The sequence below is a fragment of the Oncorhynchus nerka genome, linkage group LG4 (assembly GCF_034236695.1).
Source record: "Oncorhynchus nerka isolate Pitt River linkage group LG4, Oner_Uvic_2.0, whole genome shotgun sequence".
Taxonomy (NCBI): Eukaryota; Metazoa; Chordata; class Actinopteri; order Salmoniformes; family Salmonidae; genus Oncorhynchus; species Oncorhynchus nerka.
The window spans coordinates 3,459,775-3,476,730 of NC_088399.1; the positions used below are offsets into that span (position 1 = coordinate 3,459,775).

Genomic DNA, 16,956 nt, shown 5'->3' on the forward strand with positions numbered 1-16,956 from the left:
CAGAACTACAGGTTGACTTTACAGTCCTGTATAGAACTACAGGTTGACTTTACAGTCCTGTACAGAACTACAGGTTGACTTTACAGTCCTGTATAGAACTACAGGTTGACTTTACAGTCCTGTACAGAACTACAGGTTGACTTTACAGTCCTGTATAGAACTACAGGTTGACTTTACAGTCCTGTATAGAACTACAGGTTGACTTTACAGTCCTGTACAGAACTACAGGTTGACTTTACAGTCCTGTACAGAACTACAGGTTGACTTTACAGTCCTGTATAGAACTACAGGTTGACTTTACAGTCCTGTACAGAACTACAGGTTGACTTTACAGTCCTGTACAGAACTACAGGTTGACTTTACAGTCCTGTACAGAACTACGGGTTGACTTTACAGTCCTGTACAGAACTACAGGTTGACTTTACAGTCCTGTACAGAACTACAGGTTGACTTTACAGTCCTGTACAGAACTACAGGTTGACTTTACAGTTGTGTACAGAACTACAGGTTGACTTTACAGTCCTGTACAGAACTACAGGTTGACTTTACAGTCCTGTACAGAACTACAGGTTGACTTTACAGTCCTGTATAGAACTACAGGTTGACTTTACAGTCCTGTATAGAACTACAGATTGACTTTACAGTCCTGTACAGAACTACAGGTTGACTTTACAGTCCTGTACAGAACTACAGGTTGACTTTACAGTCCTGTACAGAACTACAGGTTGACTTTACAGTCCTGTACAGAACTACAGGTTGACTTTACAGTACTGTACAGAACTACAGGTTGACTTTACAGTACTGTATAGAACTACAGGTTGACTTTACAGTCCTGTACAGAACTACAGGTTAACACTGACTTTACAGTCCTGTGCAGAACTACAGGTTGACTTTACAGTCCTGTATAGAACTACAGGTTGACTTTACAGTCCTGTACAGAACTACAGGTTGACTTTACAGTCCTGTACAGAACTACAGGTTGACTTTACAGTCCTGTACAGAACTACAGGTTGACTTTACAGTACAGAACTACAGGTTGACTTTACAGTACTGTATAGAACTACAGGTTGACTTTACAGTCCTGTACAGAACTACAGGTTGACTTTACAGTCCTGTACAGAACTACAGGTTGACTTTACAGTCCTGTACAGAACTACAGGTTGACTTTACAGTACAGAACTACAGGTTGACTTTACAGTACTGTATAGAACTACAGGTTGACTTTACAGTCCTGTACAGAACTACAGGTTGACTTTACAGTCCTGTATAGAACTACAGGTTGACTTTACAGTCCTGTACAGAACTACAGGTTGACTTTACAGTACTGTACAGAACTACAGGTTGACTTTACAGTCCTGTACAGAACTACAGGTTGACTTTACAGTACTGTATAGAACTACAGGTTGACTTTACAGTCCTGTACAGAACTACAGGTTGACTTTACAGTACTGTACAGAACTACATGTTGACTTTACAGTCCTGTATAGAACTACAGGTTGACTTTACAGTCCTGTACAGAACTACAGGTTGCATTTACAGTCCTGTATAGAACTACAGGTTGACTTTACAGTCCTGTATAGAACTACAGGTTGACTTTACAGTCCTGTACAGAACTACAGGTTGACTTTACAGTCCTGTATAGAACTACAGGTTAACTTTACAGTCCTGTATAGAACTACAGGTTGACTTTACAGTACTGTACAGAACTACATGTTGACTTTCACTTTACAGTACTGTACAGAACTACAGGTTAACATTGACTTTACAGTACTGTACAGAACTACAGGTTAACATTGACTTTACAGTCCTGTACAGAACTACAGGTCAACATTGACTTTACAGTACTGTACAGAACTACAGGTTGACTTTACAGTCCTGTATAGAACTACAGGTTGACTTTACAGTACTGTACAGAACTACAGGTTGACTTTCACTTTACAGTCCTGTACAGAACTACAGGTCAACATTGACTTCACAGTCCTGTACAGAACTACAGGTTAACATTGACTTTACAGTCCTGTACAGAACTACAGGTTGACTTTACAGTCCTGTACAGAACTACAGGTTGACTTTACAGTCCTGTACAGAACTACAGGTTAACATTGACTTTACAGTCCTGTACAGAACTACAGGTTAACATTGACTTTACAGTCCTGTACAGAACTACAGGTTGACTTTGACTTTACAGTACTGTACATCAGTACGACTATAATTACAGAACTACAGGTTGACTTTACAGTCCTGTACAGAACTACAGGTTGACTTTACAGTCCTGTACAGAACTACAGGTTGACTTTACAGTCCTGTACAGAACTACAGGTTGACTTTACAGTCCTGTACAGAACTACAGGTTGACTTTACAGTCCTGTACAGAACTACAGGTTGACTTTACAGTACTGTACAGAACTACAGGTTGACTTTACAGTCCTGTACAGAACTACCGGTTGACTTTACAGTCCTGTACAGAACTACAGGTTGACTTTACAGTACTGTACAGAACTACAGGTTGACTTTACAGTCCTGTACAGAACTACAGGTTGACTTTACAGTCCTGTATAGAACTACAGGTTGACTTTACAGTCCTGTATAGAACTACAGGTTGACTTTACAGTCCTGTACAGAACTACAGGTTGACTTTACAGTCCTGTATAGAACTACAGGTTAACTTTACAGTCCTGTATAGAACTACAGGTTGACTTTACAGTACTGTACAGAACTACATGTTGACTTTCACTTTACAGTACTGTACAGAACTACAGGTTAACATTGACTTTACAGTACTGTACAGAACTACAGGTTAACATTGACTTTACAGTCCTGTACAGAACTACAGGTCAACATTGACTTTACAGTACTGTACAGAACTACAGGTTGACTTTACAGTCCTGTATAGAACTACAGGTTGACTTTACAGTACTGTACAGAACTACAGGTTGACTTTCACTTTACAGTCCTGTACAGAACTACAGGTCAACATTGACTTTACAGTCCTGTACAGAACTACAGGTTAACATTGACTTTACAGTCCTGTACAGAACTACAGGTTGACTTTGACTTTACAGTACTGTACATCAGTACTACTATAATTACAGAAGTACAGGTTGACTTTACAGTCCTGTACAGAACTACAGGTTGACTTTACAGTCCTGTACAGAACTACAGGTTGACTTTACAGTCCTGTACATAACTACAGGTTGACTTTACAGTCCTGTACAGAACTACAGGTTGACTTTACAGTCCTGTACAGAACTACAGGTTGACTTTACAGTCCTGTACAGAACTACAGGTTGACTTTACAGTACTGTACAGAACTACAGGTTGACTTTACAGTCCTGTACAGAACTACCGGTTGACTTTACAGTCCTGTACAGAACTACAGGTTGACTTTACAGTACTGTACAGAACTACAGGTTGACTTTACAGTCCTGTACAGAACTACAGGTTGACTTTACAGTCCTGTACAGAACTACAGGTTGACTTTACAGTCTTGTACAGAACTACAGGTTGACTTTCACTTTACAGTACTGTACAGAACTACAGGTTGACTTTCACTTTACAGTACTGTACAGAACTACAGGTTGACATTGACTTTACAGTCCTGTACAGAACTACAGGTCAACATTGACTTTACAGTCCTGTACAGAACTACAGGTTAACATTGACTTTACAGTCCTGTACAGAACTACAGGTTGACTTTACAGTCCTGTACAGAACTACAGGTTGACTTTACAGTCCTGTACAGAACTACAGGTTAACATTGACTTTACAGTCCTGTACAGAACTACAGGTTGACTTTGACTTTACAGTACTGTACTTCAGTACTACTATAATTACAGAACTACAGGTTGACTTTACAGTCCTGTACAGAACTACAGGTTGACTTTACAGTCCTGTACAGAACTACAGGTTGACTTTACAGTCCTGTACAGAACTACAGGTTGACTTTACAGTCCTGTACAGAACTACAGGTTGACTTTACAGTCCTGTACAGAACTACAGGTTGACTTTACAGTCCTGTACAGAACTACAGGTTGACTTTACAGTCCTGTACAGAACTACAGGTTGACTTTACAGTCCTGTACAGAACTACAGGTTGACTTTACAGTACTGTACAGAACTACAGGTTGACTTTACAGTCCTGTACAGAACTACAGGTTGACTTTACAGTACTGTACAGAACTACAGGTTGACTTTACAGTCCTGTACACAACTACAGGTTGACTTTACAGTCCTGTACACAACTACAGGTTGACTTTACAGTCCTGTACACAACTACAGGTTGACTTTACAGTCCTGTACAGAACTACAGGTTGACTTTACAGTCCTGTACAGAACTACAGGTTGACTTTACAGTACTGTATAGAACTACAGGTTAACATTGACTTTACAGTCCTGTACAGAACTACAGGTTGACTTTACAGTCCTGTACAGAACTACAGGTTGACTTTACAGTCCTGTACAGAACTACAGGTTGACTTTACAGTCCTGTACAGAACTACAGGTTGACTTTACAGTCCTGTACAGAACTACAGGTTGACTTTACAGTCCTGTACAGAACTACAGGTTGACTTTACAGTCCTGTACAGAACTACAGGTTGACTTTACAGTACTGTACAGAACTACAGGTTGACTTTACAGTCCTGTACAGAACTACAGGTTGACTTTACAGTACTGTACAGAACTACAGGTTGACTTTACAGTCCTGTACACAACTACAGGTTGACTTTACAGTCCTGTACACAACTACAGGTTGACTTTACAGTCCTGTACACAACTACAGGTTGACTTTACAGTCCTGTACAGAACTACAGGTTGACTTTACAGTCCTGTACAGAACTACAGGTTGACTTTACAGTACTGTATAGAACTACAGGTTAACATTGACTTTACAGTCCTGTACAGAACTACAGGTTGACTTTACAGTCCTGTACAGAACTACAGGTTGACTTTACAGTCCTGTACAGAACTACAGGTTGACTTTACAGTCCTGTACAGAACTACAGGTTGACTTTCACTTTACAGTCCTGTACAGAACTACAGGTTGACTTTACAGTCCTGTACAGAACTACAGGTTGACTTTCACTTTACAGTCCTGTACAGAACTACAGGTTGACTTTCACTTTACAGTACTGTACAGAACTACAGGTTGACGTTGACTTTACAGTCCTGTACAGAACTACAGGTCAACATTGACTTTACAGTCCTGTACAGAACTACAGGTCAACTTTAACTTTACAGTACTGTACAGAACTACAGGTTAACATTGACTTTACAGTACTGTACAGAACTACAGGTTAACATTGACTTTACAGTACTGTACAGAACTACAGGTTAACATTGACTTTACAGTACTGTACAGAACTACAGGTTAACATTGACTTTACAGTACTGTACAGAACTACAGGTTAACATTGACTTTACAGTACTGTACAGAACTACAGGTTAACATTGACTTTACAGTACTGTACAGAACTACAGGTTAACATTGACTTTACAGTACTGTACAGAACTACAGGTTAACATGGTCTTTCAATTGTCAACCAGTCATCTGTGATACCGGAAGTAGAGCATAAACAGGAAGTAATCCGTCACAACAGATCTCTCTCTCTATCTATCCACCCCCCTCCAGCGGATGAGGTCAGAGAGAGACTCCCTAAAGGAGACCATTGAGGAGCTGCGTTTTGTTGAGGCTCAGGAAGGACAACTGTCTACAGGTAACAGTCAGACACTCCTGCTCTTTACAGTACTGTAAATAACTACAGTGCCTGTAGTCTAAGTATGTTCATGTCCCTACAGTGCCTCTAGTCTAAGTATGTTTATGTCCCTACAGTGCCTCTAGTCTTAGTATGTTCATGTCCTTACAGTGCCTCTAGTCTAAGTATGTTCATGTCCCTACAGTGCCTGTAGTCTTAGTATGTTCATGTCCCTACAGTGCCTCTAGTCTTAGTATGTTCATGTCCCTACAGTGCCTCTAGTCTTAGTATGTTCATGTCCCTACAGTGCCTCTAGTCTTAGTATGTTCATGTCCCTACAGTGCCTCTAGTCTTAGTATGTTCATGTCCCTACAGTGCCTCTAGTCTTAGTATGTTCATGTCCCTACAGTGCCTCTAGTCTTAGTATGTTCATGTCCCTACAGTGCCTCTAGTCTTAGTATGTTCATGTCCCTACAGTGCCTCTAGTCTTAGTATGTTCATGTCCCTACAGTGCCTCTAGTCTTAGTATGTTCATGTCCCTACAGTGCCTCTAGTCTTAGTATGTTCATGTCCCTACAGTGCCTCTAGTCTTAGTATGTTCATGTCCCTACAGTGCCTCTAGTCTTAGTATGTGATTGTTTCTAACATAGCTTCTTTGTGTTTCTCCAGGCATGGTTCCACTGGACAGTAACGAGGGCTCTGATTCGCTGGCTGCAGAGATCGTCACCCCAGAGATCCGGTATGATTTGTTGAGTCCCCAGAAATGTTTTCTGTTGTGTTGAACTGCCCCACATGACACCGATGTGTTTTCTGCTGTCATACTTTCTAAATATTTAAAAGATTAGTACTCTGTTTCCGTTAAAATACGCTAAACCAATTAGACCTCTTCTTCTCTGACCGCTTCAACTCTGGTCGGTTTGACATTCTCCGCTCTGCTCGACACAGCCAGATACACAACGTGACCAAAAGTATGTGGACACCTGCTCATCCAATATCTCATTCCAAAATCATGCGCCTTAATATGGAGTTGGTCCCCCCCCCCCCCCCCCTTTGCTGGCTATAACAGCCTCCTCTCTTCTGAGAAGGCTTTCCACTAGATGTTGGAACATTACTGTGGGGGTCTTCCTAGACGTTTCCACTTCACAATAACAGCATCTACTGTTGACCGGGGGCAGCTCTAGCAGGACAGAAATCTGACTTACTGACTTGGAAAGGTGGCATCCTATGACGGTGCCACGTTGAAAGTCACTGAGCTCTTCAGTACGGGCCATTCTACTGCCAATGTTTGTCTATGGAGATTGCATGGCGGTGTGCTCGATTTATACACCAGTCAGCAACAGGTGTGGCTGATATAGCCGAATTTACTAATTTGAAGGGGTGTCCACATACTTTTGTCTAAAGAGTGTACAATTCATGAATATCACAAAGAATTGATCAAGAAGTTTAAGTCAACACTTGATTCGTTTCTGGTGCAGCTTGAATCATTTAATCCCTAGTGTACCTTCAAGGCCTTTCTTTTTGTGCTCTGTGGAAGGCTGACGAATAGCCTGGCTGGGTAATGTACTATAGACTGATGAGTGGCCTGGCTGGGTAATGTATTATAGACTGATGAGTGGTCTGGCTGGGTAATGTACTATAGACTGATAGACGGATGAGTATTCAATATAGCGTTAGCGTAGGATAGCTCACTCTAGTGGCTGGAAACACAGCTAGCGTTAGCGTAGCATAGCTCAGTCTAGTGGCTGGAAACACAACTAGCGTTAGCGTAGGATAGCTCACTCTAGTGGCTGGAAACACAGCTAGCGTTAGTGTAGCATAGCTCAGTCTAGTGGCTGGAAACACAACTAGCGTTAGCGTAGGATAGCTCACTCTAGTGGCTGGAAACACAGCTATTGTTAGTGTAGCATAGCTCACTAGTGGCTGGAAACACAGCTAGCGTTAGCGTAGCATAGCTCAGTCTAGTGGCTGGAAACACAACTAGCGTTAGCGTAGGATAGCTCACTCTAGTGGCTGGAAACACAGCTATCGTTAGTGTAGCATAGCTCAGTCTAGTGGCTGGAAACACAGCTAGCGTAGCATAGCTCAGTCTAGTGGCTGGAAATACAGCTAGCGTTAGTGTAGCATAGCTCAGTCTAGTGGCTGGAAACACAGCTAGCGTAGCATAGCTCAGTCTAGTGGCTGGAAACACAGCTAGCGTTAGTGTAGCATAGCTCAGTCTAGTGGCTGGAAACACAGCTAGCGTTAGCGTAGCATAGCTCAGTCTAGTGGCTGGAAACACAGCTAGCATAGCATAGCTCAGTCTAGTGGCTGGAAACACAGCTAGCGTTAGCGTAGCATAGCTCAGTCTAGTGGCTGGAAACACAGCTAGCATAGCATAGCTCAGTCTAGTGGCTGGAAACACAACTAGCATTAGTGTAGCATAGCTCAGTCTAGTGGCTGGAAACACAGCTAGCGTTAGCGTAGCATAGCTCAGTCTAGTGGCTGGAAACACAGCTAGCGTTAGCGTAGCATAGCTCAGTCTAGTGGCTGGAAACACAGCTAGCGTTAGCGTAGCATAGCTCAGTCTAGTGGCTGGAAACACAGCTAGCGTTAGTATAATCTCCACCCAGCACAGCCAGAAGAGGACTGGTCACCCCTCAGAGCCTGGTTCCTCTCTAGGTTTCTTTCTAGGTTCCTGCCTTTCTAGTGAGTTTTTCCTAACCACCGTGCTTCTACATCTGCATTGCTTGCTGTTTTGGGGTTTTAGGCTGGGTTTCTGTACAGCACTGTGTGACATCGGCTGATGTAAAAAGGGCTTTATAAATACATTTTATTGATTGATTGATTGATTTGTAGCATAGCTCACCCTAGACAGGCCTCAGACTTCGGGTTGGTTTTACTAGCCTCTAGCCACGCCCTGGACAGACATCCAGCCTCCCACACTAAACACTACTATAAGCTTTTCCATTGTAACTACATCCTCCTGAAACATTCTACCGGTAGTTGAGTTGGACACCTGTAACCCAGCGGTGTTGGAAGTCGGTGCTGCGGTGGTATTGCAGTGAGGTCGCCAAATAACGCAACAATTGCTCGTGTAGATTAAAGAAAGATCATTTGAAAAATATAATTTTGAGTAATTGTATTTATTTGTTTCTCTTAATTTTGATATTTAATTTTACGTTATTTGTTGGATGTAAAAGAATGGAAATGTTGTTGTCGTTAGATTTGTGGTGGGGTCGCCAGAAATTCTGGTGTAAAACATGGTGTCCCCGCTGAAAAGGTTTGAAAACCATTGATGTAGCTCCACCTTGGGCAGCCTGCAAACAGCCTCTGAATACGAGCAAATCTAAATAAAATAAGCTTTTGGAGGTCGTTTCGGGTTGAATTCAAAATTATATATATATTTTTTGTACATGAAATGCACTATGCATTATGTGCGTTGAATGATGTAACAACACAGAATAAAACAAGGAACTAAAGGCCCATGATGGTCGTGACTGTTCATTACTGCTGATCACTTATTAACCATCATTTATTCACATGACTTTACTTTAATCAAATAGTTCAGTTGTTGTGTATATTACAGTAGTTATATATATATAATATATTACATTAGTTATATATATATATATATATAATATATTACATTAGTTATATATATAATATATTACATTAGTTATATATATAATATATTACATTAGTTATATATATATAATATATTACATTAGTTATATATAATATATATTACATTAGTTATATATATATAATATATTACATTAGTTATATATATAATATATTACATTAGTTATATATATATATAAAATATATTACATTAGTTATATATATAATATATATTACATTAGTTATATATATATATATATAATATATTACATTAGTTATATATATATATAATATATTACATTAGTTATATATATATAATATATATTGCATTAGTTATATATATATATATATATATATAATATATTACATTAGTTATATATATATAATATATATTGCATTAGTTATATATTACATTAGTTATATATATATTGCATTAGTTATATATATACATAATATATTACATTAGTTATATAAATAATATATTACATTAGTTATACATATAATATATTACATTAGTTATATATATAATATTACATTAGTTATATATAATATATATATAATATATTACATTAGCTATATATATATATATAATATATTACATTAGTTATATATAATATATATGTAATATATTACACTAGTTATATATATATATAATATATTACATTAGTTATATATATAATATATTACATTAGTTATATATATAATATATTACATTAGTTATATATATATAATATATTACATTAGTTATATATATATAATATATTACATTAGTTATATATATATATAATATATTACATTAGTTATATATATAATATATATTACATTAGTTATATATATATAATATATTACATTAGTTATATATATAATATATTACATTAGTTATATATATATATAATATATTACATTAGTTATATATATATAATATATTACATTAGTTATATATATATATAATATATTACATTAGTTATATATATAATATATATTACATTAGTTATATATATATATATATAATATATTACATTAGTTATATATATATATAATATATTACATTAGTTATATATATATAATATATATTGCATTAGTTATATATATATATATAATATATTACATTAGTTATATATATATATAATATATATTGCATTAGTTATATATATACATAATATATTACATTAGTTATATAAATAATATATTACATTAGTTATACATATAATATATTACATTAGTTATATATATAATATTACATTAGTTATATATAATATATATATAATATATTACATTAGCTATATATATATATATATATATAATATATTACATTAGTTATATATAATATATATGTAATATATTACACTAGTTATATATATATATAATATATTACATTAGTTATATATATTGCATTAGTTATACATATAATATATTACATTAGTTATATAAATAATATATTACATTAGTTTTATATATATATATAATATATTACTTTAGTTTTATATATATATATATAATATATATTACATTAGTTATATATATAATATATATTACATTAGTTTTATATATATAATATATTACATTAGTTATATATATAATATATTACATTAGTTATATATATAATATATTACATTAGTTATATATATAATATATATTACATTAGTTATATATATATATAATATATTACATTAGTTATATATATATATATATATATATATATATATATATATAATATATTACATTAGTTATATATATAATATATATTACATTAGTTATATATATAATATATATTACATTAGTTATATATATAATATATATTACATTAGTTATATATATAATATATATTACATTAGTTATATATATAATATATATTACATTAGTTATATATATAATATATATTACATTAGTTATATATATATAATATATTACATTAGTTATATATATAATATATATTACATTAGTTATATATATAATATATATTACATTAGTTATATATATAATATATATTACATTAGTTATATATATAATATATATTACATTAGTTATATATATAATATATATTACATTAGTTATATATATAATATATATTACATTAGTTATATGTTTATAATATTTTACATTAGTTGTATATATATATAATATATTACATTAGTTATATATATATATATATATCGTTTTATATGTATATAATATATTACATTAGTTATATTTGATGACTTTATTATTTCATTCCAAGTCATCATCTCATCTCTATAGAGCTGCTGTCTGACAAAATCCCTGTTTTAGTAGTTCTTCAAAGTAAATAAGGCTTTATTGACTGCTGAATAACAACTATCAGTACCTTAGAGCCCTGCCGCCAGCCAGCTGTTTGCTTAGAAATTCTAGGGATAGTAAGGAGGCCTGCTTCTTGTGACCGTAGCGTACATGTAGGTATGTACGGCAGGACCAAATCAGAGAGATGGGTAGGAGCAAGCCCATGTAATGCTTTGTAGGTTAGCAATAAAACCTTGAAATCAGCCCTTGCCTTGACAGGAAGCCAGTGTAGGGAGGCCAGCACTGGGGTAATATGATGGTTTGGATCTAGTCAAGATTCTAGCAGCCGTGTTTAGCACTAACTGAAGTTTATTTAGTGCTTTATCCGGGTAGCCGGAGAGTGTAGCATTGCAGTAGTCTAATCTAGAAGTTAACAAAAGCATGGATACATTTTTCTGCATCATTTTTAGACTAAAAGGTTCTGATTTTCACAATGTTATGAAGAAAAAAGCTCCTCTTCAAATATTTTGTACATGTTCGTCAAAAGAGAGATCATGGTCCAGAGTAACACAGAGGGCAGTTTCATTTGATATGACTGTACAACCGTCGAGATTAATTGTCAGATCAAACAGCAGATCACTGTTTCTTGGGACCTAGAATTATCATCTCTGTTTTGTCAGAGTTTAAAAGTGAAACATTTGCTGCCGTCTATTTCCTTATGTCTGAAACACTTCCAGGTTAGGCAATTTTGGGACTTCACCATGTTTCATCAAAATATACAGCTGTGTTTCATCTGCACAACAATGAATGTTGACATTGTGTTTCCGAATGACATCACCAAGAGTTAGAATATATAGTGAAAAGAGTAGTGGTCCTAAAACAGAACCTTGAGGAACACTGAAACTTACAATTGATTTGTCAGAGGACAAACCATCCACAGAGACGAACTGATATCTTTCAGACAGATCAGATCTAAACCAGGCAGGAACTTGTCCGTGTAGACAAATTATGGTTCCTAACTAGACGTGTTAGGTCCTAACTAGGCGTGTTAGGTTCCTAACTAGGCGTGTTAAGTCCTAACTAGACGTGTTATATCCTAACTAGGCTTGTTATATCCTAACTAGGCTTGTTATATCCTAGCTAGGCTTGTTATATCCTAACTAGGCTTGTTATATCCTAACTAGGCTTGTTATATCCTAGCTAGGCTTGTTATATCCTAGCTAGGCTTGTTATATCCTAACTAGGCGTGTTAGGTCCTAACTAGGCGTGTTAGGTCCTAACTAGACGTGTTATATCCTAGCTAGACGTGTTAGGTCCTAGCTAGACGTGTTATATCCTAACTAGGCTTGTTATATCCTAACTAGGCTTGTTATATCCTAGCTAGGCTTGTTATATCCTAACTAGGCTTGTTATATCCTAACTAGGCTTGTTATATCCTAGCTAGGCTTGTTATATCCTAACTAGGCGTGTTAGGTCCTAACTAGGCGTGTTAGGTCCTAGCTAGACGTGTTATATCCTAACTAGGCTTGTTATATCCTAACTAGGCTTGTTATATCCTAACTAGGCTTGTTATATCCTAGCTAGGCTTGTTATATCCTAGCTAGGCTTGTTATATCCTAACTAGGCTTGTTATATCCTAACTAGGCTTGTTATATCCTAACTAGGCTTGTTATATCCTAACTAGGCTTGTTATATCCTAGCTAGGCTTGTTATATCCTAACTAGGCTTGTTATATCCTAACTAGGCTTGTTATATCCTAGCTAGGCTTGTTATATCCTAACTAGGCGTGTTAGGTCCTAACTAGGCGTGTTAGGTCCTAACTAGGCGTGTTAGGTCCTAACAGGTCCTAACTAGGCGTGTTATATCCTAACTAGGCGTGTTAGGTCCTAACTAGGCGTGTTATATCCTAACTAGACGTGTTAGGTCCTAACTAGGCGTGTTATATCCTAGCTAGACGTGTTATGTCCTAACTAGGTGTGTTATATCCTAGCTAGACGTGTTAGGTCCTAACTAGACGTGTTAGGTCCTAACTAGATGTGTTAGGTCCTAACTAGCTAGACGAGTTAGGTCCTAACTAGACAATAGGCTGTAAAGGCTAGGGGAAAGTTGTGTAATTTAAATAAAACCAGGGAGGAAAAGGTGAACTTTAGGCTCCTTTGATAAATGAGCGACGTATGTAAGACCAGACAGATACAGATTACCAAGACTGTTCTTTCTTTCTGCCTGTCCCCTCCTCTCTCTCCTCTCGCGTTGGCTCACCTGCTCTTTTCCCTTCGCTAATGATGCGAGTGTGTTCAGTCTTTGTGTAAAATGTCCAAGTCTATTCGTTTAACTTTACGAGGTGGAATTGAGGTAATGGTAGCACAGGTGTAGTGCTTAACCACCAGAAAGGGAGGTACTGTAAGTCATACACAATAGCTTTAGGACCATACTCATTCACCTGAAATTGTATGAAGTTTTCTTATCGTTTTAACAGATTTAATCCCATTCCTACATGTGAATCTGTCCCTGTGTTTTGTTCCCAGAGAGAAGCTGATAAGACTGCAACATGAGAATAACATGCTGAAGCTGGCCCAGGAGGGTTCTGAGAATGTGTTAGACAGTAATGTGGCTAATGTGGTGGTCCTGTAGATAATGTGGTGGTCCTGTGGGTAATGTGGTGGTCCTGTGTTCCAGAGAGAAGCTGATTAGACTGCAACATGAGAATAACATGCTGAAGCTGGCCCAGGAGGGTTCTGATAATGTGTTAGACAGTAATGTGGGTAATGTGGTGGTCCTGTGTTCCAGAGAGAAGCTGATTAGACTGCAGCATGAGAATAACATGCTGAAGCTGGCCCAGGAGGGTTCTGATAATGTGTTAGACAGTAATGTGGGTAATGTGGTGGTCCTGTGGATAATGTGGTGGTCCTGTGTTCCAGAGAGAAGCTGATCAGACTGCAGCATGAGAATAACATGCTGAAGCTGGCCCAGGAGGGTTCTGATAATGAGAAGATCGCTCTGCTGCAGAGTTTACTGGAGGACGCTAACAGTAGGAAGAACGAACTGGAGACAGAAAACAGGTGCACACTACACACTACACACTACACACTACACACTATACACTATACACTACACACTACACACTATACACTATACACTACACACTATACACACTATACACTACACACTATACACTACACACTATACACTATACACTACACACTATACACACTATACACTATACACTATACTATACACTACACACTATACACTATACACACTACACACTACACACTATACACTATACACTACACACTATATACACTATACACTACACACTATACACTACACACTATATACACTATACACTATATACACTATACACTATACACTATACACTATACACTACACACTACACACTACACACTATACACTATATACACTATACACTATACACTATACACTATACACTACACACTATATACACTATACACTATATACACTATACACTATACACTATACACTACACACTACACACTATACACTACACACTATATACACTATACACTATATACACTATACACTATACACTATACACTATACACTACACACTACACACTATACACTATACACTATACATTACACACTACACACTATACACTACACACTATATACACTATACACTACACACTACACACTATACACTATACACTACACACTACACACTATACACTATACACTACACACTACACACTATACACTACACACTATATACACTATACACTACACACTACACACTATACACTACACACTATATACACTATACACTACACACTACACACTACACACTATACACTATACACTATACACTACACACTATACACTATACACTACACACTATATACACTATACACTACACACTACACACTATACACTACACACTATACACACTATACACTACACACTATATACACTATACACTACACACTATACACACTATACACTACACACTATATACACTATACACTACACACTATACACTAGACACTACACACTATACACTACACACTATACACTACACACTACACACTATACACTACACACTATACACTACACACTATACACTATACAGTACACACTATACACTATACACTATACACTATACACTACACACTATATACACTATACACACTATACACACTATACACTACACACTACACACTATATACACTACACACTATACACTATACACTACACACTACACACTACACACTATATACACTACACACTATACACACTATACACTACACACTATACACACTATACACTACACACTACACACTACACACTACACACTATACACTACACACTACACACTATACACTACACACTATACACTACACACTATACACTACACACTATACACTATACAGTACACACTATACACTATACACTATACACTATACACTACACACTATATACACTATACACACTATATACACTACACACTATACACTATACACTACACACTATACACTATATACACTACACACTATACACTATACACTATACACTACACACTATACACTATATACACTATACACACTATACACTACACACTATATACACTACACACTATACACTATACACTACACACTATACACTATACACTATACACTATACACTACACACTATACACTATACACTACACACTATACACTATACACTATACACTACACACTATATACACTACACACTATACACTATACACTACACACTATACACTATATACACTATACACACTATATACACTACACACTATACACTATATACACTATACACACTATATACACTACACACTATACACTATACACTACACACTATACACTATATACACTACACACTATACACTATACACTACACACTATACACTATATACACTATACACACTATATACACTACACACTATACACTATACACTACACACTATACACTATATACACTACACACTATACACTATACACTATACACTATACACTATATACACTACACACTATACACTATACACTACACACTACACACTATACAGTACACACTATACACTACACACTATACACTATACACTATACACTATACACTACACACTATACACTATACACTACACACTACACACTATACACTACACACTACACACTATACACTACACACTATACAGTACACACTATACACTACACACTATACACTATACACTATACACTATACACTATACACTACACACTATACACTACACACTATACACTACACACTATACACTATACACTACACACTACACACTATACACTATACACTACACACTACACACTATACACTACACACTACACACTATACACTATACACTATACACTACACACTATACACTACACACTATACACTATACACTACACACTAT

At 36.1% G+C, this 16,956-nt stretch overlaps 1 protein-coding gene across 4 annotated transcripts in view; it reads left to right on the forward strand.

Moving 5' to 3' along the window:
- The window catches only part of LOC115127173 (protein Hook homolog 3-like), a 91,936-nt gene that overhangs the window by 34,881 nt on the left and 40,099 nt on the right, over positions 1 to 16,956 (forward strand). For all 4 annotated transcript variants that reach the window (XR_010463727.1, XR_010463728.1, XM_065017150.1 and 1 more), the window contains exons 12-14: positions 5,630 to 5,714; positions 6,363 to 6,432; positions 14,447 to 14,587. Coding sequence is in view for 2 of the 4 variants with exons in the window: in XM_065017150.1 (XP_064873222.1) it covers positions 5,630 to 5,714; positions 6,363 to 6,432; positions 14,447 to 14,587 (296 nt within the window). In the remaining 2 variants the exon portion in view is untranslated. The remainder of the gene's footprint in view (positions 1 to 5,629; positions 5,715 to 6,362; positions 6,433 to 14,446; positions 14,588 to 16,956) is intronic.